General features: G+C 43.7%; 1 protein-coding gene across 2 annotated transcripts; it reads left to right on the top strand.

Moving 5' to 3' along the window:
* The first annotated feature begins 1554 nt into the window (after positions 1-1554).
* On the top strand, positions 1555-22282 carry PXMP4 (peroxisomal membrane protein 4). Of its 2 annotated transcripts, XM_039864102.1 has the most exons (5): positions 1555-1760; positions 4459-4521; positions 7416-7614; positions 9121-9396; positions 21822-22282. In XM_039864102.1, the coding sequence occupies exons 1-4, from the start codon at positions 1648-1650 to the stop codon at positions 9382-9384; spliced, it is 639 nt and encodes a 212-aa protein (XP_039720036.1). In that variant the 5' UTR covers positions 1555-1647; the 3' UTR covers positions 9385-9396; positions 21822-22282. The 2 variants fall into 2 exon arrangements, with proteins under 2 accessions (XP_039720036.1, XP_039720035.1); XM_039864101.1 differs by lacking the exon at positions 21822-22282 and having other exon boundaries at positions 9121-10797.
* Positions 22283-23473: the final 1191 nt, after the last annotated feature.

The raw sequence follows: 23473 nt of genomic DNA, 5'->3' as shown, positions 1-23473 counted from the left end.
CACAGGAAACTTGAGGGTAAAACTCTTTGAAGTTTGGGCTTAATGTGAAGTTTCTTCTATAAGACTGCCAACCTTGGGCAGGCCCTGGACTTTCACTTTTTTTGCTTTTGCCCTATGTGGTTGATGAACTGAAACCCACAGTTTCAATATTGACAAATGCTCTCATGTCATGAGTAGCTTTGGTCCTCCAATATTCCAATCTTCCTGTTAACTGGTTATCAGCTTTCACCCAATAATTGGCCTGGGAATTCCCCAGGCTTTTAAGCATTTCAGTGTTTTTCAGCAAACATTTTTCTTTTTCTTTTAACATTGCCACTATTTTCAGAGGAAGGTTACCTGAATAAACCAGTTCACCATTACTGGAAAAAAGAGAAAGAAAGTACAGTTTTAGCAATAAAATAGGGCCAGCATAATTTCTTCTTCACTGACCTCTGACATCATCCCCTGACCCTAATCCAGGCAATAATATCAGAGATCAATGTCCAATTACTAGGGGAGACTCTCACAAGTTACAGCCACCACTCAACATGTAGCTGTTACCAATGACAACTCCGCACAGTGACATCATACATAAATGCCACTCATCAGTGCTCTGGGAGATACAACCAAAGTATATTGCTTCAACAAGCATATGTTGGGCACCCACCATGTGCTACGTGCTGGGATTACAGCAGAAAACAAGACAGACTAGGTTTCTGTCCTCATGGAATTTACAGTCTGATAGGGGCCATAGACAACGGACATGTAGCAAAATAATAATTTCAAAGAGTGAGAAGTTCAATGAATAAATAAAGGATAATGAGATAGAGAGTAGTAAGTGCTACTTTAGATGGAATATCTAGGAAGGTCTTTCTGAGGAGGTGGCATTTGAACTGAAACCTGAAAGTTGAGAAGGAGCCAGCCGCGGAAAGAATGGGGAGCGATACATACCAGGCAGGGGAAACAGCAAGTGCAAAGGCACTGAGGCACGAGTGTTCTGGGCATGCTCAAGGAACAGCAAGGAGGCCAGTTTGGTTGGAGAAGAATGAATGAGGGGGCAAAGTGATGGACATGAGTTTAGACAGGGAAGCAGGGCCAGATCATTCAGAGTCTTGTCTTGTGAGCTATGGGAAGAAGTTTGGATTTTAAGAATAAATAGAAAACACTGATGGTGCCATGTGTTTATGCTCTGAAAAGATCGCTATGATCACTGTTACCCAATCAGAACTATCACGCCTAAAGATGAGGCCTAGCTCCTCCCCGTGTCACCATCCAATTGTAGAGAGGGTGGCTCCTCTTTCAGGAAACCTTGGAAATTCGCAGGTGACAACTCTTGTTCCAAACCTGAAGGAAACATGCTTTCTAATTGGACAAATCCGAGTATGTAACTTTCCGTAAATCGAGTCTGGCGGAGCCCACTGTGATTGGTTACAAGCTCTTCTCTTCCAATCAGATCTCTATTCCGGGGAGTGCGTGCATAGTATTTGTGACAAGAGTGTGCCCTGTGATTGGCTCTCCCCGTATGAGTGACAACAGACTCAGCCTATGGTTATAAAGATATAGTGCCGCAGCTCGGTTCTGCGTCGCCGTGGGAGTTGTACAGACGGAACCCAAAGCTGTCAGTTGAGGTCCGGTTCGGTGCTTCCGGCTCCGCTCGCCACTGGCGCTATGGCTGCCCCTCCGCAGATGCGGGCTCTACTTCTGGCTGTCAACGCACTGCTGCGCAAGCGCCGCTACCACGCTGCGTTGGCACTGCTTAAAGGCTTCCGGAACGGGGCAGTGTGAGTTGGGGGCCATTGGGTCCGGCTGGGGCTGAGAGATGCTCCTGGCTGGGGTCGGTGGCGCGGGTTCTCGGCCAGGCGCAGCTGCGCTGTGTGCCCTTGAGAAGCCTTAGTGTATCTCTAGGTCTCGGTGTCCATCTCTGCGCAGTGGGCGCTGGATTTTGTGTCGCGAGCGCCTTCTGAGCCAGGGCTCCCCCACTATGCTTTCTCTGGGTCCTTCGTGCTTTGCAACCTGGCAGTCTTGCCCTGAACATCTCCCATGCCAGTCTCTGTATCTTCTCCTTTGGGCCCAGTTTCCCCCTCTCCCTTTCCCTATCCCACTGTGTGCCCTTGGGACTCTCTTGCTTCAGTGGCCCTATAATGGGAAGCTGGGCTCAAGACTCTAGCAGGCCCCCAGGTTCGCATCCCGTTTCTCACTCCGTAGCTGTATCCCTCCAGCCGTAAGTCGCCATGCATCACAGGGGCCTCAGGAGTGAAGATGAAATGTTTTTAAAAGTTGCAAATACAGTATTTGCTGGGAAAACTGATTCCACCCTGGCCATCAGACTTGCAGGAGAAGAGGTCTTGGGGTTATTTCTCCTGGTGGTGCCTGGAGGGGAACTCGGCTTCCTTTAAACCTCATGCATAACAGCTAATATTTATTCAGAGCCCACTGTGCCAGAATTGGGGATGCAGCAGAGAACAAAGCAAACAAAGATCTGTGTCCTCCTGGAGTAGACATCCTAGTGGCAGCACTGGGTGGTAAAGATGTGGACTGCCTCAGTTTGAATCAAAGCTGGGTGCCTTTCGTCTCTTCTGGCCTCAGTTTCCTCCTCTGTAAAGTGGAAACAAACTCACCCATATATGGGTGCTCAGAACAGTGATTCCATTACTGGTTAGTGTTTAGACACCATGCCTATCTATGAGGATCTGGCATCCAAGAAGAAGACTGGTCATTAAACTGCCAGGGCAGTACCAGTAGATCGGGAGTGCTGTACAGAGAAGGTGGTGATATTTCGAAAGCTGACTTAGATTTTGCCAGGGGGAGAAAGGCATCCCAGGTAGAGGGAATGGTTTGAACAAAGGCCTGGAGGTGGAAAAGATTATACTGATTTTGAAGAAAGGCCATCCATTTAGGGAGGCAGACTTGGATGACTGAAACATACAAACTTTGTAAAATTTAACTCATTTTGTTGTTCCACTCCTAAATATATCAACGTGCATCTCTAAAAATAACATTTTCTGATATAGCTAAATCATCACGATTACATTTAATAAGTTAATATTAATCCTATAATGTTGACTACTGTCCAGTCAATAGTCAAATTGTCCCAGTTGCCCCCCAAATGCCCTCTACAGCTAGTTTGTCTAGACCAGGATCCTCCAGGACACCACATTGCACCTGTCATTATGTCCTTTATGTCCTTTTAAATCCAGGGCATCTCTTTTTTCAGGGCACAGAGTAATCCTGTGAATCGTAGTAACTGGCTCCCACCTAAATTTGAGGACTTTGAGAAGGGGCTTGTCAGGTGTAGGGAGTTGGGGGCACTGTTCCGCTTGTGTCTAGGGCATAAGGAAGGTCCCTTTTAGCCCTGGTTATCTAGAGGAGGCCGAGGCCTTCTTTTTTTGAAGAGAAAAAGAGATGACTTTGGAGGACGTGAGACAGAAAACTGTTGCTGGGGTCAGGATGGGGGTCCTGCCCACTACAAGGCCAGGGGAGAAGATAAGTGATTCAGCATAGCCACCACAACAATAAAACCGGCTTTAACTTGTTAACATTTTTATTTCTTTAATTTTTTTTTAAAATTATGTAACATATTCACAAAAGGCATAGAAAGTTAGATGCTACAAAGTCCTGCCTACCCTATCCTTCCATCATCTAGTCCCCCTTCCTGGTAGTAACCCCTGTGTCCAGTCTCATGTCTCCCTCCAAAAATATGTGTATTTGCATAGACAAATACATATGTGTTCCTCCCATAACTTTTAAATAAGTTTTATTTGGAAAAAGTTTTAGATTTATAGAAGAATTTCCTCATTTTACACAATTTTTTACTTTATACAGCTTGCTCTAAGAAATTCTGCAGTGCACATAAAGCTGCCTCATTTTTTTACCACTGTGTAGTATTCCACTGCATGGTAGGATCATTATTTATTTACCTAATACCCACTGTGGATCGACACTACTTTGTTTCCAGTTATTTGCTAATTCAAACAAATCTACAGGTACTCATATGACAGTAATATATGGCTTGTGACCATTATCTCAAGGAGGCTTTCAGGGACTTTTAGACCTTATAACCTGGTTAGATCAGGGCCTGGCAGCCGAAGAATTTGGTCGGGGAAAGGGGAGTCCAATAAAGAAGAAAGAAAGAGACACTAACATTGGTTGAACTAGGAACTCTCACATGTGCTCCATTAACTGCCAGAAGGAACTCTGAAATAGAAAATACATTTTACTAAAGGGAGAAGGGCAGCTTAGAGAGGTTAAGTGATTTATCCAAGTTTATGCAGCAAAGTGTGACAGGACTTTAGCACCAAATACTGTTTCCTTTCTACGACCCACTTTGAATCTACAGTTAACTTGAAAGCCAGCATTATTTCTCCTCCCAAAATGATGTTAGGATTAAGGAGAGGGAAAGGGGACAAGGAGTCAAAGAGACAGCCCGGAAAGAAACTGATGCAGTGATACTGTCGTAATTTTTTTCTCTTGTTTCTACAGGTATGGAGCCAAAATCCGGGCCCCGCATGCACTGGTCATGACCTTTCTCTTCCACAGTGGCAGGTACCCATCCCTTCTGCATACCCCTCATACCGGGAGAGAATGTGGTCAGCCCTCAGTGCCCGGACTATCACATCAGCTTCCTGGCTGGGGCTAGTCTGTTCCCACCACCATCTCCTAAAGTACAACTTTGATTCTGTTATCCCTGTTGGAAAACTCCCCTAGCTCGCACTGCCCAACTTCTAGGTGTGTCTTTCAAGGCCTTTTGCAGTCTGGCCTCAGCTGCATCCCCACCCTATTCTCCCATGTCCACCCTGGGGTGCCCTTGGCACACAGGACTTACTGCCATTCCATGCACATGCCACATGCAGTTCCATCTCCATACATTTGCCTATGCAGTACCCCCTGCCAGGAATGCCCTTTACTCTTCTACCCCACCTTCATTTCCTTCCCGGCAACCCATACCAGTTCTCGGAGGGTCACTTTCTCAGAAAATTGTCCATGATACCCCTTTCTTCCTTAGACTTTTTGGCCTTCCTCTGATCTCTCATAAATTTTCCCTAAAAACACTTCTCAGAGACCACCTTGTGGTCTAGTTTTTAATGTAGGTAGCCTCATCTGGAGCTTATAAGAATTACACATAGACAGCCTTCTGTCCAAATCCAGTTTATAAGATTTTCTCTTTTTGCATTTTTACTCTTTAAACTTATTTTTGTTAGATTTGGTTTTTGTCCTCTGAACCAGTTTTTTTTTTTTTTTTAAATTGGGCTCATTCATTCATTCAGTAAATATTTATTGAGCATCTACTATGAACCAGATACTGTTTCAGGTGGTGGAGATGCAGACAATGATCACTGCCCTCATAGAGCTTGCATTCTAGCAGGAGGTGGCAGAAAATAAAGATAATAAATATATGGTATGTTAGAAGGTGATACAGGCTGTGGGAAAGAAAAACTAGAGCAAGGAAAGGGGATCAGGAGTACTGGAGGAGGGGCAGCCTGCAAAATTAATTAGGGAAGGCCTCAGTGAGAAAGGGACAGTTGAATAAAGACTTTAAGGAGATGAATGAGTTGGCTCAGGGGAGTGTGTCAGGGAAAAGGAATAGCCAGTGCAAAGGCCCTGAGGTGGGATCATGCCTGGTAAGTCTCAGGAGAGTGGAGTGTGGAGCGGAGGGATTGGAGGGAAGAGAACAAAGAGGAAGGTCACAGGGGTAACCTTGGCCCATCCTGTCCAACTTCAGGTCATAGAGAAGAGTTTGGCTTTTCCTTTAAGTGAAACAGGAAATTATAAGGTTTTGTGCAGGGATATGCCACTATATAACTTATCTTTTATATATATGTATAAACATATATAAACATACATATATGTTTATATATCTTTTATATACGTGTGTGTGTGTGTGCGTGTATATACACACACATATTTTTTAAAAATTATTTGTCCCTATAGCACCTGGTCTTCCTAGGTGATCTCCTATCCAAGTACTAACCAGGCCCAATGCTGCTTAGCTTCCGAGCTCAGACAAGATTGGGCTTGTTCAGGGTAGCATGGCCGTAGACCATGGACCATGGCTCCACTGGGGCACGAATCTAGGACCTTCTGCATGTAGAGCAGACATGTGAACCGCTACACTATGGAACCATGTCCTTGACTTATCTTTTAATAGCGTGAGTCTGAAGAGTTTTCTGCCGGATTAAGAACAGATGTAGGTGGAGGGCCAAGGGCTAAAGTAGATATAAAATAGGAGGTTGTGGCAATAATCCAGATGAGCAACACTGGTGGCTCAGATCTTGGTGGTGGCAGTGGAGGTGAGAAGTGGTCAGAGTCTAGAAATAATTCGAAGGCGAGATTAGTGCCAACACTTAAAAACTGGGAAATCTAATTTTCTTAGAACTGGCAATGCTGGGCCCATGTTCCTATGGTGCAAGAACCAGCTGACTCCTGGCTATGCCCTTTCACCTGGCAGATTTCCACCACAGATCCCAGTGGACTCACTTCAAGGTCCTCATCTAGCGTTGAGGGCACTTGGGTTTACTATTCCTGAATTGATCTCCCAGAGTACACTCTGCCCTTCTCCCTGTGTTCTCGTTACTGCCTCCAAGTGATTTAATTTTAAAGGATAAATTAACTCCCTCCCCAACTTAAATGTTCACTTCTCTCAGGATAAAGACAAAACTTAGCACGGTCCCACCTCCCCGCCTATATCCCCTACATCCTTCGCCCACACATTCTCCGTTCAGGCCTTGATGGTTTCTCTCTGTTCCTTTATTCCCACTCTCGGTCCTTTCTCAAGACCTTTGCATGTGCTGATTCTTCTGCCCTCTTGACCTCATTGACTTCTTATCCTTCAGATCCCAAGAATATCTCTTGTCAGGGTCAAAGTTGGACCCTTGTTTTATGATTATTTATATTTCCCTTTCCCATTAGATCATAAGCCTCATGAGGACAGGAAACAGATCTGTTTTTCCCAGGAGTGTATTCCCAGGTTCAACATATAGTAGGCACTCACTCCCTCACTCATTTCTTTACATGTTCACCCCCCAAAATTTTTACTGAGCACCTACTATGTGTCAGGTCCTATTCTGGGCCCTGAGGATGAAAAGCCAAGTGTAGACACTATTCTCTGTTAGCTTCCACTGGTATAGGACAGGGGTAGGGGGGAGATAAGAAACAAGTTTATAAATGTTAGATGGTGGTAAGAGCTATGAAGGAAAAGAAAAGTGGGGTAAGGGGACAGATGTGATGGACATTCTTTTATGTAGGGTAGTCAAGGAAGACTTCTCTGAGGAAGTGGCCTGGAGAGGGAGTTAAAACCTGAATCCCAGGACATGGAGGCTAGAGCCCTGGAGTTAAATGAGAATGTGAGCTTTTTGCTTGGGTCAGATTTGCATGCCTAATGGGCGAATGCTCTTGGAATGGCTGAGCCTGCACTTATGGTGACTCCTGTGTTTGTGCAGCCTCCAGGATAAGCTTCGGGCCATCCTGCAGGCTACGTACACCCACTCTTCCAACCTGGCCTGCTTCGTGTTCATCTACAAGGGGCTTTGCACCCTGCAGTCCCATGTGCAGGGCAAGACCTACCAGGTGCATTCATTCTTGGCTGCCTTCATCGGATCCTTGTTGGTATTTACAAAGAACAATAACATCAACAACCAGGTAAAGATCCTCTTCAGGGATGGGGGTTGGAGACTGGCTGAGGAGGGGTGGAATGTGGTTCAGGTATTAGTTGGGGGTGGAAGTTGAAGAAGATGAGCTCTTGTTTCCCTTCTAAGTCTGAGAGTCTGTGTTTCACCAGTTCCTTTGTGACCTTGGGAAGATCAATTCCCCCTCAGTTTCTTCATCCGTAAACTAAGCAGCTTGTTGGACTTTCATGGTTCCCAAAATCAATGCATATGCCACTCTCTGGGGCAAAGATTTCTTTTTTTTAAAACCACTCTACAATGAAATGAGAAAAAATAAAAATGACCCAGGAGTATGATTCTTATAAAACAAAATTTATTATACTCAAAGAATTGTCTCTTATTCCATAACTTGTCCTTTTCCTGGGTTAAAATTCTGTTTTTTGGTTTTTTACATGAAATTAAATGCTAGTTGTTGATGTTTTAAAGTCCTTATTCAACATGAAAAGTTAGCCCCACAGTTTGCCTCCTTCAAATTTATGAAATATTTTTAAATTATAAAAATAGTTTTATTTTCACATTTAAAAAAATGCAGGCTAAGCACCTCTGTTTGTCTGGCACACTTCCAGGTGCTTAGGATACATCATGATAAAAGTAGAAAATAAATTGAAAAGAAAGTTCCTGTCCCCTGACAGTTGTCAAGCCAATATCCAGGGACGGTCAGTCACTTTAACTGTGTCTTGTATAGACCTTCAAAATTTGTGTTTATGTAGTGGACGTATTAGGAGTTTCCCACCAGTGAGAACATAACTACATTTTTATACATTCCCACCAGGAATATACAAATGATCCAGTTTATCCACATCCTAGCCAGTATTTGATTTTTAACTTTTTTTAGTTTTACCCATTTTGATAGGTATGTAGTAACATCTCATTGTGGTTTTAATTTGCATTTCCTTGATGGCTAACGATGAACATCTTTTCATGTGCTTACTTTTCATTTGTAGAACCGCTTCAGTCAAATATCTGCTCATGTCTTTTACCTATTTTCTAATTGGATTTTTTTTTTTGACCGTTGAGTTTTGAGATTTTTAACAATATATTTCGGATACTTGTCTTTGTCAGATATATATTTGTAAATATTTTCTCCCAGTCTGTAGCTTTCTTTGCCACCCTCTTCACATGGACTTTCATAACTGAAAAAATTTTTAATTTTGATGAGATCCAATTTATCAGTGTTTTTCTTTTATGGATGTATTTTCTGGTGTCAAGTTACCTTTTCGTTTTGAACCATTTAAAAATATTTTTAAATGGTACTAATTTAAAATGTACTCACTTAAAAATATTTTTAAATGAAAAACAATAAATTCAAGATAGTAAAATAGTGATATTAAAATGCCTGCTATATACCACTTCGAATTATCTTGCACACCAATTTTGAAAAACACCTATCCATGCAAGCAGGTGCTCCCGTGCATGGAGTGGGAAGAAGGTTCTCAGTGGCTGTGCCCACCCATAATCTCCTGTTACTTCCTCTCTGCAGATCTGCATGTACCTGTTGTCACGTATCCTGTTTGCCTTGTGCCGCCTTGGTGTGGAGAAGGGCTACATTCCTGAACCCAAGTGGGACCCATACCCATTGATCTCTGCGATGGTGTGGGGGCTGGTGCTGTGGCTCTTCGAGTACCACCGGCCCACGCTGCAGCCCTCGCTGCAGTCCTCTATGACCTACCTGTACGAGGACAGCAATGTGTGGCATGACATCTCAGATTTCCTCATCTACAACAAGAGCCGCCCCTCGAAGTAACGTGGCCCTGAGGTGCTTATGGGGGATTTTTCAAATTTCATTAGGTACTCTTAAATGATGGAACAAGTATCTAAATCAGACTAAGGAGCCTTGGGCATGGTTCCAGCTGTGCTGCTAACTTCCGTGAAACCAGGGAAAGTCACCCCACTCTCTGGGCCTCAAGGGTCATTGAAATCTCTTTCTGATAGGTATGTTCTTCAACCTTTCTTATGTAACGGGGTTTCTTGCTGGTGGGCAGTGAGTTTGCAAATACATTTTTATAAAATATTAAGTTCCTTGTCTCAGGTGTTCTATTGGAGATGCTCTAGAGTTCCACTGTCCAGTAGAAACACAATGAGAATCATATACATAATTGAAATTTTTCTAGTAGCCACATTGTAAAAAAAAAAGTGGAAAGAACCAGATGAGATTAACCTTAATTATTTTAGCCCAAATTTCTAAAATATTATCATTTCAACATGTAATTAATATCAAAATTAGATATTTTACATTCTTTTTTCTTGTACTAAATTGTCAAAACCAGGTGTGCATTTTACACTTATAGCACATCTCAGTATGAACCAGCCACATTTCAGGTGCTCAAGTAATGCCTAGTGGCTACTGTATTGGACTATGCAGATGTAGAACACTTCTGTCATCACAGAAAATTCTAGTGGACAGTGCAAATATAGACCTAGAGTACCTGGATTTGAGTACCCATTGCTCCACTGTGTAACTTTGAGGAAGTTACTTGAGGAAGATTCTTGACCTCTCAGAGCCTCAGTTTCTTATAAAATGAGGATAATCGTACTAATACCTGGTGTCCATATTGGACTTGCGTAACTACAACTACTGCTGCTGCTACTAATCACTTCCATTTAGTGAGCTCCGACTTCCTCCTTGGTACTTTGCTCATAATCCATACAGTGACCTCATTGACCTATTTTGATCCTCATTTTACAGATGTGGAAACTGAGAATCAGAGACAGGAAGTAACTTGCTCAAGGTAATACAGCTAGTATGATAGCCCTATCAGGGTTTGAAACCAGATCTATCTGTTTTTCAGTGCCTTACTTTAAATTTAGAAACCTAAGCTAAGCTATGCAAATGTTAACTAGTTATAGGGTCTGTTCCAGAGAGGAGTACAAACTCAAATGCCTATAGTGGCCTGGCAAGTGGCATAACATTCTGGGTTCTATGGAGTAGGGAGTGATGGGTACATGGTGAACTGGAGACTTGTGTGCCGGTCTGATTTTTTAAAACCACCAAGCTGGACAAATCAAACAGACCTCCAGGAAGATTTGGTCCGTGGCCCACCAGTTGAAGACTCTTGATCTAATAGAAATACTTCAGTCTCTTTTTATATTTTAGAAGTTACTAGTAGAAATGTGCACGAGTCACTGGAGATCTTATTAAAATGCAGATTCTGATTCAGTGAGTTTGGGCCGTGGCTTAAACATTCCGCATTTCTCACAGGCTCCCAAGTGATGTTGCTGCCGGTCTGAGCCATACCTTGAGTAATGAAGTAGTTGGGGATGATATGGGGCCACCCATAACTATGTGACAAATGAGTTAAACAGAGCTGTTAGGTAATGAAGATGGCATTAGGTCTGATTCTAACAGCTGTGTTCTCAGCCACACTTTTGTACTGCAAGCTTAGAGAAGGTGATCTTGAAGGTCCCTTGGTTCACTCTGTGGAGGCTGTATGAGACCCCAGAATTATAGGGAGGGGAGAGGGTGGCCATCAGCAAGATGCTGTACAACATCTGTTCTATAGCAGATGCTGGGGGTGCCCTGCCCATATCCCATCTAGCTTACCACCTCAGTATACACCAGCCAACTTTTCCAACAGCCACCTCTGTGTGTATTTCTGCCTGAGGGGCTCTCACTTGCCACTGGCACCTGCTTTGCCACCCTGCAGCACACCTGCAGTGCTGGAAGATTAACATATCCCAGGAACAGCTCTCAGCCAATGACTGATGAATAGCCTTTTTTTTTTCTTAAGATTTTTTTTTATTTAAGTGTACTTATCATATGAAAGTTTTATCACATAAAAATATCCCCCACATTAAATAATTTCAAAGATACATAATTACTTATATATGTTTTCAATCTAGTTATCCATTATCATGAATCTTTTTGGTTCCCGAACCTGCCTTTATGACTAGGTGGAATAATTCTAAGCGTGTGCTCCACTCTGGCTCCCAGGGTGCCCAGTAGGACTGAGCTCCGGTTGCCCACAGTGGTCACATGCTCGATGACATCCCCTTTCCTGTCTCCCTTCATGCCCTTACCAGTGCTTCTTGTGCCCACTTCCTGTAATAACCACTTTCACTCAAATTCTTGTCTTGGGCTCTGCTACTGAGGGAACCCAAACTAAAATTGGCCCCTGGCGTTGCCGGTGGAGAGACAGTGTAACATGGTGGTTGGGAATGTAGGCTTTGGAGCAAGTGTATGGGCTCAGCCTTGGCCCCTTTGTTTTCTTGGGCAAGTGACTTAACCATTCTGTGCCTATGTTTCGTCATCTGTAAAGTAGGCATTCTAATAGCATACACCTCTTCAGGTGGCCTGGAGGATTAAACGATATGACACACATAAAGTAAACAATAAATGTTTGCTGTTATCTCTAATAGCTTCCAAGTATAGAAGGAAATGTGGTCCTGAGAACTGAATACACCCTGCTTTTAGCCTGTCCTACTCCCCAACTGAAGGTAAAGCCTTGGCTGCCTGCCCTCCCCATGTCCCCCCGCAGCCGCTGGGGGGTGGCCAGCTCTACCACTGACTGTCTCTGCTCTCTAAGAATAGGTTTCCCTCACAGATGGCATCTTTCTGGATCCTGCCAGAGCATCTGGTGCCTCCAACTGCTCACTCCAGGGAGGAAGGCGGTGTGGTCCTTGTCGAGGAGCAGAGTGCTGGCTTCCAGCAGACCTGGGAGGAGTGCCCACTTGGCTCCCTACTAGCTGAGCCTCCATTTCCTAAGAGCAGTAAAACAGGCATTGCCAAAGGGTCCTTGGCACACAGTAGGCATCCATAAATGCTAGTTCCTGAAACAGCACAGTGGTTTAACATGTGTTTGTTTATTAAGCACCTGCTACATTCTTATGAAGTCTTCTGACATGCAAGACTGTAAATAATATTTTTAAAATCAATAATACATATACATCGTACAAAACTTAAATAGTATAAAAAGTGTGTAACGAAAAAGTCAGGTTCCCTCCTACATCCAGGCTCCACCCCTAACCTTCCTCCCTTGCCGGGAACACTCACTATTAGCATTTTTCCAGTACAGCCTTCCTGAGGGATTTTATGCTCAGATTCTATCTTTGTTTTAGAAGGAGCTTTTACATTGCACTGTCAACTCAACAACTCTTTGGCATTTCCTCCCTGTCCTCTACATGTTTGGTTTCTCTTTGATCCATCATCTGACATGCAAATGAGTCCTTTCTTTGAGCTGGTTCCCCCTAGATATCTTTGGCAGATTCTTACTGTGATCAGCATGAAAATGAACCCCCTAGATATCCTGAGCCTTACCATATATGATGCCCAACATTCAGGCCCATGGAACTCCCAAGCGAAAGGGGAAGGACAAAACCAAAGTTAATTTGGGGCCCTTCTGCAGCTTCGCTCCAGAGATTGTTCAGTGAACCATGTGAGTGTGATGATTCACAGGCTGAGGATGCCAAGAAACTGCCTCCTATGAAGTTCGCTGTTCCCGCCTTTCAAAGGCTCCAGAAAGGATGCTGGAGGTGGTGTTTCTTTCTGTATTGTTCACTTCTCCTACTCTCATGAGTGCATTTTGGGTTTATAAGAATCAGGCTTTAAACCTGACGCTGTCCTAAACCAGAACATTGTACTATGCTCCACCTCCTGGGGTGAACCCATGTATCCACATTCTGTCACTTCAGATAGGTTGCTTTCTTTGACGAATTAGAGAGTATTTATAAAAAGAAACATCATTGTTTTCCTTCCTTTGTCTAGTACCAGATACATAGGGAGAGAATGTGTCTTATTTCAGCCTTGAAGAGCATTTTGGGTAGGAAGTCTTTTTAACTAGAGGATCTCCTGCAGGACTCACTCTTGTGAGCTGGAGGCCACGTGGGCCCAGGTAGAGGACAGAGGGAAAGCTGGGTGCTCTTGTGAGTATTGTTTTTAGAGAGAGCTTCCTAACAGTGGGCTCCCCGTCTTCTGTACCAGGCCTCTGTGCTCAAAGCTGCTGTAGATGTCATGATTTCATATTTAAGACAGGATATGCAGGTTGTGGCGTCTCTGTTAGAAACCTTGTTTTCACTGCTCTTCCAGGCTTCTCCCGTCAGCCTTTCCACGTGGGCTAGACATCAGCTGAGAAAATGGTCAAGGTCAGATCATATCAGCTCTTTTAAGACACTCTTTTCTAACATGTATTTTATTTTATGGATTTTAAAAACAACATTCCAAAAAAAGTCCATAGCCATCCCCAAGATGCCAAGGGGTTCATGACTTGCTATTGACCCTTCTCAGAATGCTGTTTTTAAAATCCATAAAATAAAATACATAGGATTTAAAAAGATAATTATATTGAACATTGAAATAATTATTAAAATATTTTTAAAATTTGTAATTTAGTAATATTTGTTCTTTTTTAACACATTAACAAGCTCTAGTGGTAGGTCCAGAACTACCACGATTTATGAATACTATCTCAAAATACCTACAGCAACTATGACAGGAAATGAAAAAAGCTGTGATTTCTACTGGTGATAAAGTCTTAGCTTCTGCTAACAGGCTTCTGGTTTGTTGCTTACATTTAGAATTGAGGGAAATGTTACATTTTAGTCAGAAGCTAGTGAAAATATAAATTTAATTTTCTGTCTAAGTTCATGGCACTTGGGTTCATAGATCGCAGATTCAGAACTCCTGCTTGAGAGTGACCTTCTCAGCCTGATTTCATGACAGCTGTCATTGTTTACCAAGCCCTGAGCATAGGAATAATGAAAATAATGGCTAATGTTGGCAGAGTCCTTACTAAATACTAAATAACAGGTAATATTCAAGGCTAGGTATTCAGCAGTGAAAGAAGTAGTACCTGCCTAATTGGGGCTTACAGTCTAGAGAGGGAAGACTGACAAATGAATACATAAATTAGTTAGTTTCATAGAGTGGTAGGCGCTATGAAAGCAATAGTACAGAACAGTGTAATAGATTTGGAAGAGAAAACAAGAGGGTCTGTTTTCCAGAGAAGGCTTCTCTGAGGAGGTGATGTTTGCTCTGAGATCCGAATGGTGAGAGAGCCGTGTGAAGTGTGTTCCCGGTGTGTCGAGTATTATCCCCGTAAGCATCTTTGCCGTAAGCATCTGTGCCGCAAACATTTTCACTGCACAACTAATTGGCCATACAGCGAATTTTTGCCTTGTAAAAGAAAAGAATTGGTTGACAATTTGGTTTTTTGTTTGGTCGGTTTCATTTCTTCATTGGTTTCAGACTTAATGTATTTAAGCTAGTTGTCAGTTTGGTTTTATTTCTCTATTGACAAATTTCTCACAGTTATTCCCATTTTTATATTACAGTAGTCCCCTCTTATTGTGGGAGATGTGCTAAGACCCCCAGCGCATGCCTGAAACCATGGGTAGTACCGAACCCTGTATTTACTATTTTTTCCTATACATACATACCTATGATAAAGTTTAATTTATAAATTAGACATAGAAATTAATAATAACTAATAATAAAATAGAACAATTATAACAATACGCTGCGATAAAAGTTATCTGAATGTGGTTTTCTGTCTCTGGCAATTTTTATATTTTTCAGTCTAAGTCTGTTCCTGAATCTGCGTAACCATCCCTTACTTGCAGTAAATGGCTTGGCGTCACTTGTTTTAGGGGATCCCTTGCTGAACTCCTTGTATAAACTCAGTACTTTCTGGCACAACACATTGTCATCAGTTAAAACATGTTTTCTTCTGTTCATGTCTTCCACCCACAAATTTAACGCCTTTTCCATCTTTACCAAGCACTTATCACACATTGTGGCCATAACTTTTGCAGTTTGAGGTGCAACAGCTAAACTAGCACAAATTTATTTTTCCTTCCTCACAATTTCACAGATAGAAGACTTATCCTTACTGTAGATCTTGGCAGCCTCAGCATACAACTTTTTTTCTTCCTTTATTAAGTCTAGAACTTTCACCTTTTCACTTAAAGATAGCACTTTATGGCTTCTCTTTGGCGTTTCCAAATTGCCAACATCAATACTCTTGTACTTTAGGGCCATTATTAAGTAAAATAAAGGTTACTTGAACACAAACACTGCGATACCATGACAGAGGATCTGATTACTGAGATAACTACTAAGTGACTAATGGGCGAGGAGCATGTACAACATGAAGACGCTGGACAAAGGGATGATTTACATCTCAGGACAGAGTAGGGCAACATGAGATTTCATCCACTACTCAGAATGGCATGAAATTTAACTTACGAATTGTTTATTTCTAAACTTTTCCGTTTAATGATTTTGGATCACAGTTGACCATGAGTACCTGAAACCACGGGAAGTGAAACCGCAGATTCGAGGGGAATACTGTATATATAAATCTTAGCTAGCTCTCATAATTCAGTGACAAGTAGATGTGGTGGTGGTGGACTTAATATAGTGAGCATTTCTTCCAGATGATGATGATTTGCCCCGAGAGATGGTTTCTTATTTTGAAACATACTATATTGGAGGAAGAAAGAGAGGCCAAGGGCCCTCTTTAAGGGTACGGAGTTGAACTCACATTTACCGTAGAATAAAGACAAGTACTTAGGTACAATCCATAAATTAAAATCAGTTATTTGTGCAGTATTGCTGTTAGATAGGGCAAGGGTGTTAAGGTCTGGGTGATTCTTACTAAATGCTATTCTTGCTGAACGTTAAAATGTGGCACGGTATTTTGCAGATGGGCTGTAAACAGGATGAGCTTGACAGGAACCCAACCCGCCAACTGCAAAGAAGAAATCAACATGTAATTAGCCAAACAGAGTGTATAAGCAATGGCTAAGCCTCCCTTCAGGGAGACAGCTTTGCGAAGTGTCTACTTGCTACAAGTAAATAAAACTACCTAATGACAACCAACCATTTTCTGAAGGAGGGAACCCCTTGAGTTCAGTAACAAATCTGGCGACTCAGATGGGACTCTCCTAAAAGGACTTCCTCTTAGCTTTGTGTGGATGCTCGGCGAAGCAGTCAGCAGTGGCAGCTCCCCTGGGGCTTAGTTGCCTGCATCTGCACTGGACAGAGGATCTGTTCTATAGAAAACTCTCCCGTGGTGCTGACCACCAGAATGGTTTCCTGGTCTGCCTCAACAGTGGAGTGGGGTGGACACCTGAACCTGTTTTTTGCAGTGCCTCTGGAGGGAGGTGTGTAGAGTAGCCCAGTGGTCACTTTAATTAGTGTTTCCATTCTTGTTTAGGGTATAGAGTTGTCAGAAGGATAGTTTCATTTCTGGTGTGTGCTTGATTTCAGGTTGGTTGGACAGGAGCTGCCTCTGGGACTCCAGATTTAGGGCCTGACTTAGGTCTAACTCTGGATGATTGAGGATCGCCTGTGGGGCAATCCAAGGCATCCTCAGATGACAATCTCTGGTCTGGTTGCCTGATTGTCAGGGAACCCTGGGTCACTGGTAGTGTTTTCAGTGGGCTAAAAGTTATGGGATCATAGTGTCCACCACCCTTTAGTTTCTGTCCTACAGGAATTTGATTTGTTCTTTGTGTGTCATTACTCGTCTTATATGTAAGTGTGTTGGTTATAGGAAAAATCAGATTTGATCCCCAGTTGTAGCCCCTTGGTGTGCATTCTCCAGAATTGGATAAAAAGGGTTCTGTTTATTTGACTTAAATAAATTAAGCGCTTATATAAATTAAGAAACATAACAAATGAGTCAATGGTAGGAAACCGTCCAGTCCAGGGCAGCCTTGCTAAAGGCTGGGAGTCTATCATAGATTCAGGAGGCATTGTTTTTTAAGTGCAGCTTCTTTGCTTCCTCAGGTTTCGGCATTTCCCATGAGATCATTTAAATTCACATTTGTTGCTTTACACACACAAGCTCTCCCCCACAACTCTCCTGCCCTGCTTCTATCCAAGGAGGGCAGCTTCTGGAGCACCTGCATCCAGGGTGGACCTCATGATGGGAAATGGCGATGGCACCCAGGCCTTGCAGTTCCCTGAGCAACATCGAGGTTCCCATCAGACAGGCTGCACCACCTTCACTAAGGAGGACAAGCAAGTGAGCTCACGGTTTCCAGTGGAAGTGATCTGGGGTAGGAGAGTATCTATCTCTTAACCTAGAAAGCAGGCAAGACTGAGCAGCAAAGGTTTGGCATGGCAATCAGGGGCCAGTCTATGGCTAATGGTGTAAAGATATATGCTTGGAGTTATATGGGTAGAATTACCGGTTTTACCTATGAGCCAAAAAAATGAAGCGTGTTTTGTAGGCTATTTGAATAAGACTTCCATTGCTTCCCTTCCTCTGAAGGATAAGGGGGAGGAATTACGTGCTATATCTCATCAAAGAATCTCATTGATAGGAAGACATGTTCTATTAGCAGGTATGATTTCAGAAATTTTACCAAAGGTGTGATAACAGAAGCCAAACATTCTAGGAGTATTGAAAACTAAATAAACTAATATTACCTGATTGGATTGGTGCCAGAGAGAGAGGGGGAAAAAAAGTCTGCTCTGATTTAAAATGTAGTTTGAGTCAGCTTTTTTGGACTTGCAAAATGAAGCAGGTAGAATCAACCACACGTATATATTTTGAGTAACGAGTTGAAAGGTTGGGCTTCCTAACCACATGGTGTGGGAGAAAGGTGGAAATGACACGGAAATGAATTGCTTTTAGTCGGATGCAAAATTTTATTAAGATTTTGGAGTGGTCTTAAAAAGTAATTTACTGGTTTCCTGTCCATTCATACGAAAGTATATGTATTCAAGTATGGTTTTGAGATCACTGACTCTGGGCAGGTGCACAGTCATGCATTCCTTCATGTCAGAGCCCAGTCAGGTCACGGAAACACATGAGACCTCAGCTTTTTTTTGAGCAACAGCCTATTAGCTCCCTGTCTCTTCTCTAAAGCTATAGGGTGGCTGGGTGTGAGGTGTGTTGAAGTGAGAGAACTTGCTCTACATCCACAGGCAGGATGAGGTGCTTCCAAGCTGTGTTCCGTCCTTGCGGAGTGGCCCTCATTCAGCCTGGGCACAGGCCTCTATGGCTTTGGGAGTCTGCTGACTGGCAGTGGAATGGGCTAACTTGGGCACTTGCCCTGCTGTGGAGGCAGCAAAGTGAAGCAGCCAGTGTTTTGTCTAGCCAGAGGCAGCCAGTGGACGTTTAGGAACAATACGGCACTGCTAAGGTATAAGCTGGGAATGAAACAGATGAGGGGAAGCCACGGCACCCAGAATCTTAAGCAGATTGGGTCTGAATTGTGGCATGTGAGCCAAGCTGTTAAACCCTGCATTCTGGGCTTGTCCTCTGCCTCTTACAGTCCCATCTGTTTGGGACATGGGGAGGCCTTCTCGGCCCGTCTTCTCTAGGAGTCTAGAAGCCAGAGCAATGAAAGGAGGAGAGGAGCCAGGACCTGTAAACTACAGTAGAAGGTGACTCCACAAGTGTGGACTTCTGCAGCCAAGGAGGGGAGGCGGTATGGTGCAGCCTCTTGTGACATCGCTGACTCTCCTACTTTCCCCTTCCGTTTCATTCTGATTTGAACAACCTGCGCCTGCAGCTGTTTCCTGCACCTTCTTGAGCACAGAATGGGAGCTTCACTTTCAGTTCGACCTCCTAATGTTTCCAAACTGGGGACACGGTCGAGGGGCCACAGTCTGTGAAAGACAGAAACTGGGTTATATAGACCTCAGGTGACCTGCTCATCTCTAGCCTCGTCTCAGCCCCTACCGGGCAGTGGGGTTGGGGGACAAAGAGGTAGCAAGTGCGTGATGGTTTCTCCCTGTATCCTGATTTTCAGAAGGGCTTTAGTGTGAGAGCTGCAGCTGTGCAGCTGTGCAGCTGACTGGCTAGCGGATGATGTTGAATAGGATGTCTGATCATAGAGGGCCTTGGGCTGTGTGGGCCTTAACGGCATGGCCTCACATGCTTGGCCTTACCCTCCTCCTGTGTGTGTCTGCACACACACACACACACACACACACATGCACACACATGCACGCGCACGCACACACACACACGAGTTTGCATTTCCCAGGAGTGCCTTCTATCATCATGGGGGACCTTTTCTATGATGCACTGTCCCGAGAAAGTAGATGCAGAGGGCAGTGCCAGGACTTCTTCCCTAACTGTTCTCCCTCCCCAGGCTGAGGTACAGCTTTTCACTTGGCCACCTGGTAGGCATCACTGTGCTTGAGAAACCATGGGACACTGACTGAATATTGTGTAGAACTGTCATATCTAGTATCCCTTTCCCCTCTGGGATTGCTGTGCTTCATCCACTAAGCTCGCCCTTTCTGCATAGTCACTTCCTGACCAGATCCTACCTGTCCTTCAAAGTCCTGGATAGACCTAGCAGCTCAATAAATGATACCTGAATAAAAATCATGGCTTGCTTTCCTTGATCATATAGGAAAAAAATAGCACCTTCTGCCTTTCTATCCCTTTCTGGCATTAATTCTAAGAGGCTTAGAACTCTTTGTCCTGAAGGAGGCTGTCACCCTAGTCTATCTTGCTCATTTGATCCTCGCCAGTGAGTTTAGGAGTGGCAGGGTCTCAATCTCCTTGATTTTCCCCCTGCTTCTGCCTCACCTCTTATGGTGCATGTCTCTGTTAGAGCAGTGACGTCTTAATGCACCCCTGTTCTCAGGAATTCCAGAACCTAGGAAACCCCCAAGACTTTCATTACTCAGGCAGCCAGAGAATTTCATTCTTCCACCTCAAAAGATGTATTCTGTCTGTGTTCATCAGGGAGCAGTTACAGAGGTATGACCCTCGTCCCCATTCCCTCAAGAATGAGGAGTAAACACTCTCATGGGAATTGTCTCAAGGTCCGGGCAGTTCTTACTAAATGCTGTTCTGGATAAAGTTAAAATGTAGCACAGTATTTTGTAGATGCAGCTGTAAACAGGATGAACTAGCCAGGAACTCAACTGCAAAGAAGGAATCAGCCAAACAGTGTTTATAAGCAATGGCTAGGAGAGACAGAGCTTTGGAGGTGAATCCCCTGTTTCCTTTACTTGCTGCAAGTAAATAAAACTGCCTAACGATTGCCACGTCTAGTTCTTGAATGGAATACCCCAAGCAGTGAACCCCTTGAGTCTGGTAACATTGCCATGAATCTACACATATTTTAAATAGTCTTTTTAATGGTTTTTTCATGTTTCATTGTCTTTTTAAATGTTCCTCTTATTTGTCACGATTTTATTTTATTTTTTTTTATGGCAAAATTACCTATGGCCAATTAATTATGCAGTGAAAATGTTTGCAGTAGCAATGCTTGCAGCAAAGATATCCACAGCAAAGATGCTATAGCGAAAGTACCTAGAACTGTTCACAGTATAAGATCTGCAAAGTGCACAGGCTCACAGGAGGGAAGGAGCTGAAAGCACTCCAGGGCCTGGCAGGAGTTCTGAGTGGTTGGGATGGAATGCAGGTTGGAGCTCTTTGGAGTGTTGGAGATGAGTCTGAGAGTCCTGCTGGGCCCATCAGGCAGGCTTTGTGAGCTAGAGTAAGGGGTTTGGATTTTCTTCTGAGTCTGCTGGGCAGCCCGTGGCAGGCGTAAGCAGGGGAGTTATGTGATGTGATCTACAGTTAGGAAAGATCCTTCCAGCTGTGTGTGGAGAAGAGTGTAGGGGGCCAGGCTGGCAGCAAGGATCCAATGACAGAGGCACTCGGTGGTCCAGGTTAGAGACCATGGAAGCCTGGACCAGGGTGGGGTCATGAGGTCGAGAGAAGTGGGCAGAGCTAGGGTGTAATTTGGAAAGACTCAGCAGCCCAGGGCTGTGGGCATGAGTGAGAGGGGTGTAGCATAGCAAATGACCCCAATGTTCCCCCTCCTTAGGCCTTACCCCCCAGCTGAGAAACAAGCCCTGACCTTACCCCCACACCCCTTCCTCAGCCCCCTAGCCCTCCATAGCCCCTCCAGGGCCTGCCACCGCCACCAGGCCCCTGGCATGCGGGCTTCCCAGCTGGCCCCCAATTGTTGTCACTCCCCAGGGAGTCATGGGAACACACTCCCCCTGGCCCCTCCACCCCCCTCTTCCCAGACAGGGCCAGGCCCTAACAATGCCCCCTCAGCCAGCCAGTGGCCTGGACACAATGCCCCTGTTTTGGTTCATTGCCAGCTCCAGGAGGCCTGCTGGGTTTCCTGGCCTGTTTGGCATATATATGACTCTGGCTCCAGCAGGGATTTTTTTGTTGTTTGAAAAAAAAGATCTCTGCCTCCTCCTCTCTGAATATCTTAATATAGTATAAAAAACCTTTCTCTTCCCTTCAGGAGCCCTCCCTTCTCCCCTCCGTGACTGCATTAGCTATGTGCCTATCAACCCAGGGACCAAATGCAGGTCAGCAGGTGTCAGCAAGAAAATGAAAAAAAGAAAAGCTGCTCGTTCCAAGGCCAACCTCGAATGTACTGGTGATGCTGAAGATCATGAGAATAATCTGAAAGCTTATGACATAGCCGGCACCATACCTGGCACTTTCTGTACATCATGTCTCATTACTTGTAAAATGCCATCAAAGATTATTTATTTTATATTATTTTGAGCCCCTAAGAAAGAAAAGAACTATTGACAATAATAATAATAATAATAATAATAATAATAATAATAAATAAAATGGACATGTCATTGATTGTATGATGCATCTCAATTTCAGAGATGTTAAAATATGAAAAAAAAAGCCTTATAATGAATGGAATATGAAATTGTCTCATCTATACATTGATTGCCCTACAAATGTAATTTTTACCTTGTGCCTAATAGAGTTTGAGAGGCAGAGCAGGGACTGTTTCAGGAAAACTCTCCTATTCAGCCTAACAAGAACAGTTTTCTTGTCTCCTTTGGAAAAATCGAGAGATGTAGGCAAGCTACTTCGGTGATATGCCTTTCATTCTTGATAACAGTTGACATTTATTGATCTCTCTCTATGTGCCAAGTACTGTCCTAAGCACTTTAATATCTCATTTAATGTCTCAACAACACTCCTAAGTAAACCTTTATTATCATTATTATCATCTCCATTTTATATATGAAAAAGCAGAGCCTGTCTGCTCTAAGGGCCCCCTACCAACTCTGTGGCCCTGGTCAGGGCAGGCATATCTGCTATGTCTGGTTTACCTCCTCTCCTTGGAAAAGTAGAATCCCTCTTCAGAGGTTGGGATGATAATAAGGAGAGGAGGTCCCCAGAGCATGAACTCAAGGCATAACGGGTTGGGGAAAGAGAGGCTCACTTATCAACCAAACCTATCTGCTTGCATTGGACCTTGGACCCTCTAGCTCATACTCCACTGAACACATCCATCCACTTGGCCAATGCCGCACAGCTAGGCAGCCATTGTCTGGCACTCAGCCCCATGTCTTCCATATCTACATTTTCAGTTACTTGCGAAGCAGAGGAGCTGTGCTAGTGCTGGTTGGTTCCCTGGCAGTAATAATATCACTAATAGTAGTTAACATTTATTGAGTGCTTACTGTGTGCCAGGCACAGTCATCAGGGATTGTAAACTCATACCTGGAATGGCAAGGCCACTGAATGAGGCAAGCCAGGGAGGAACTATATATAGTGGCCTAGAGGGTCAAGGCTCTGGCAAAATGGGAGACAGCAATTGCTCAGCACCATGGTGGCCTGGCTAGTATTCCTGGATATTACCATTTTAAAAGACAGTCAGATACTTGAATTTTTATATAGCATTTCCAAATTTTAAAAATTTTCATTAATTCATAATTCAGAAAAAAATACTGTGGGCAAATTAAATCACACCCGTTGGTCAGTTTGCAAACTCTGCTTCTCTTGTTTTCTCTTTTAACCCTGACACCTATCCTATAAAGGAGCCTTTGCTCCCTTGTTCAATGGGTGGGGCAAGCAAAGCTCTTCAAGGGAGTCAATCACTTACTCAAGGTCGTCTAGCCAAGCCACACAGTTGGGGTC

Source organism: Pteropus medius, unplaced genomic scaffold (genome assembly GCF_902729225.1).
Source record: "Pteropus medius unplaced genomic scaffold, Ma_sr-lr_union100, whole genome shotgun sequence".
NCBI classification, from domain to species: domain Eukaryota; kingdom Metazoa; phylum Chordata; class Mammalia; order Chiroptera; family Pteropodidae; genus Pteropus; species Pteropus medius.
This window is presented reverse-complemented; position numbering and strand designations above follow the sequence as displayed.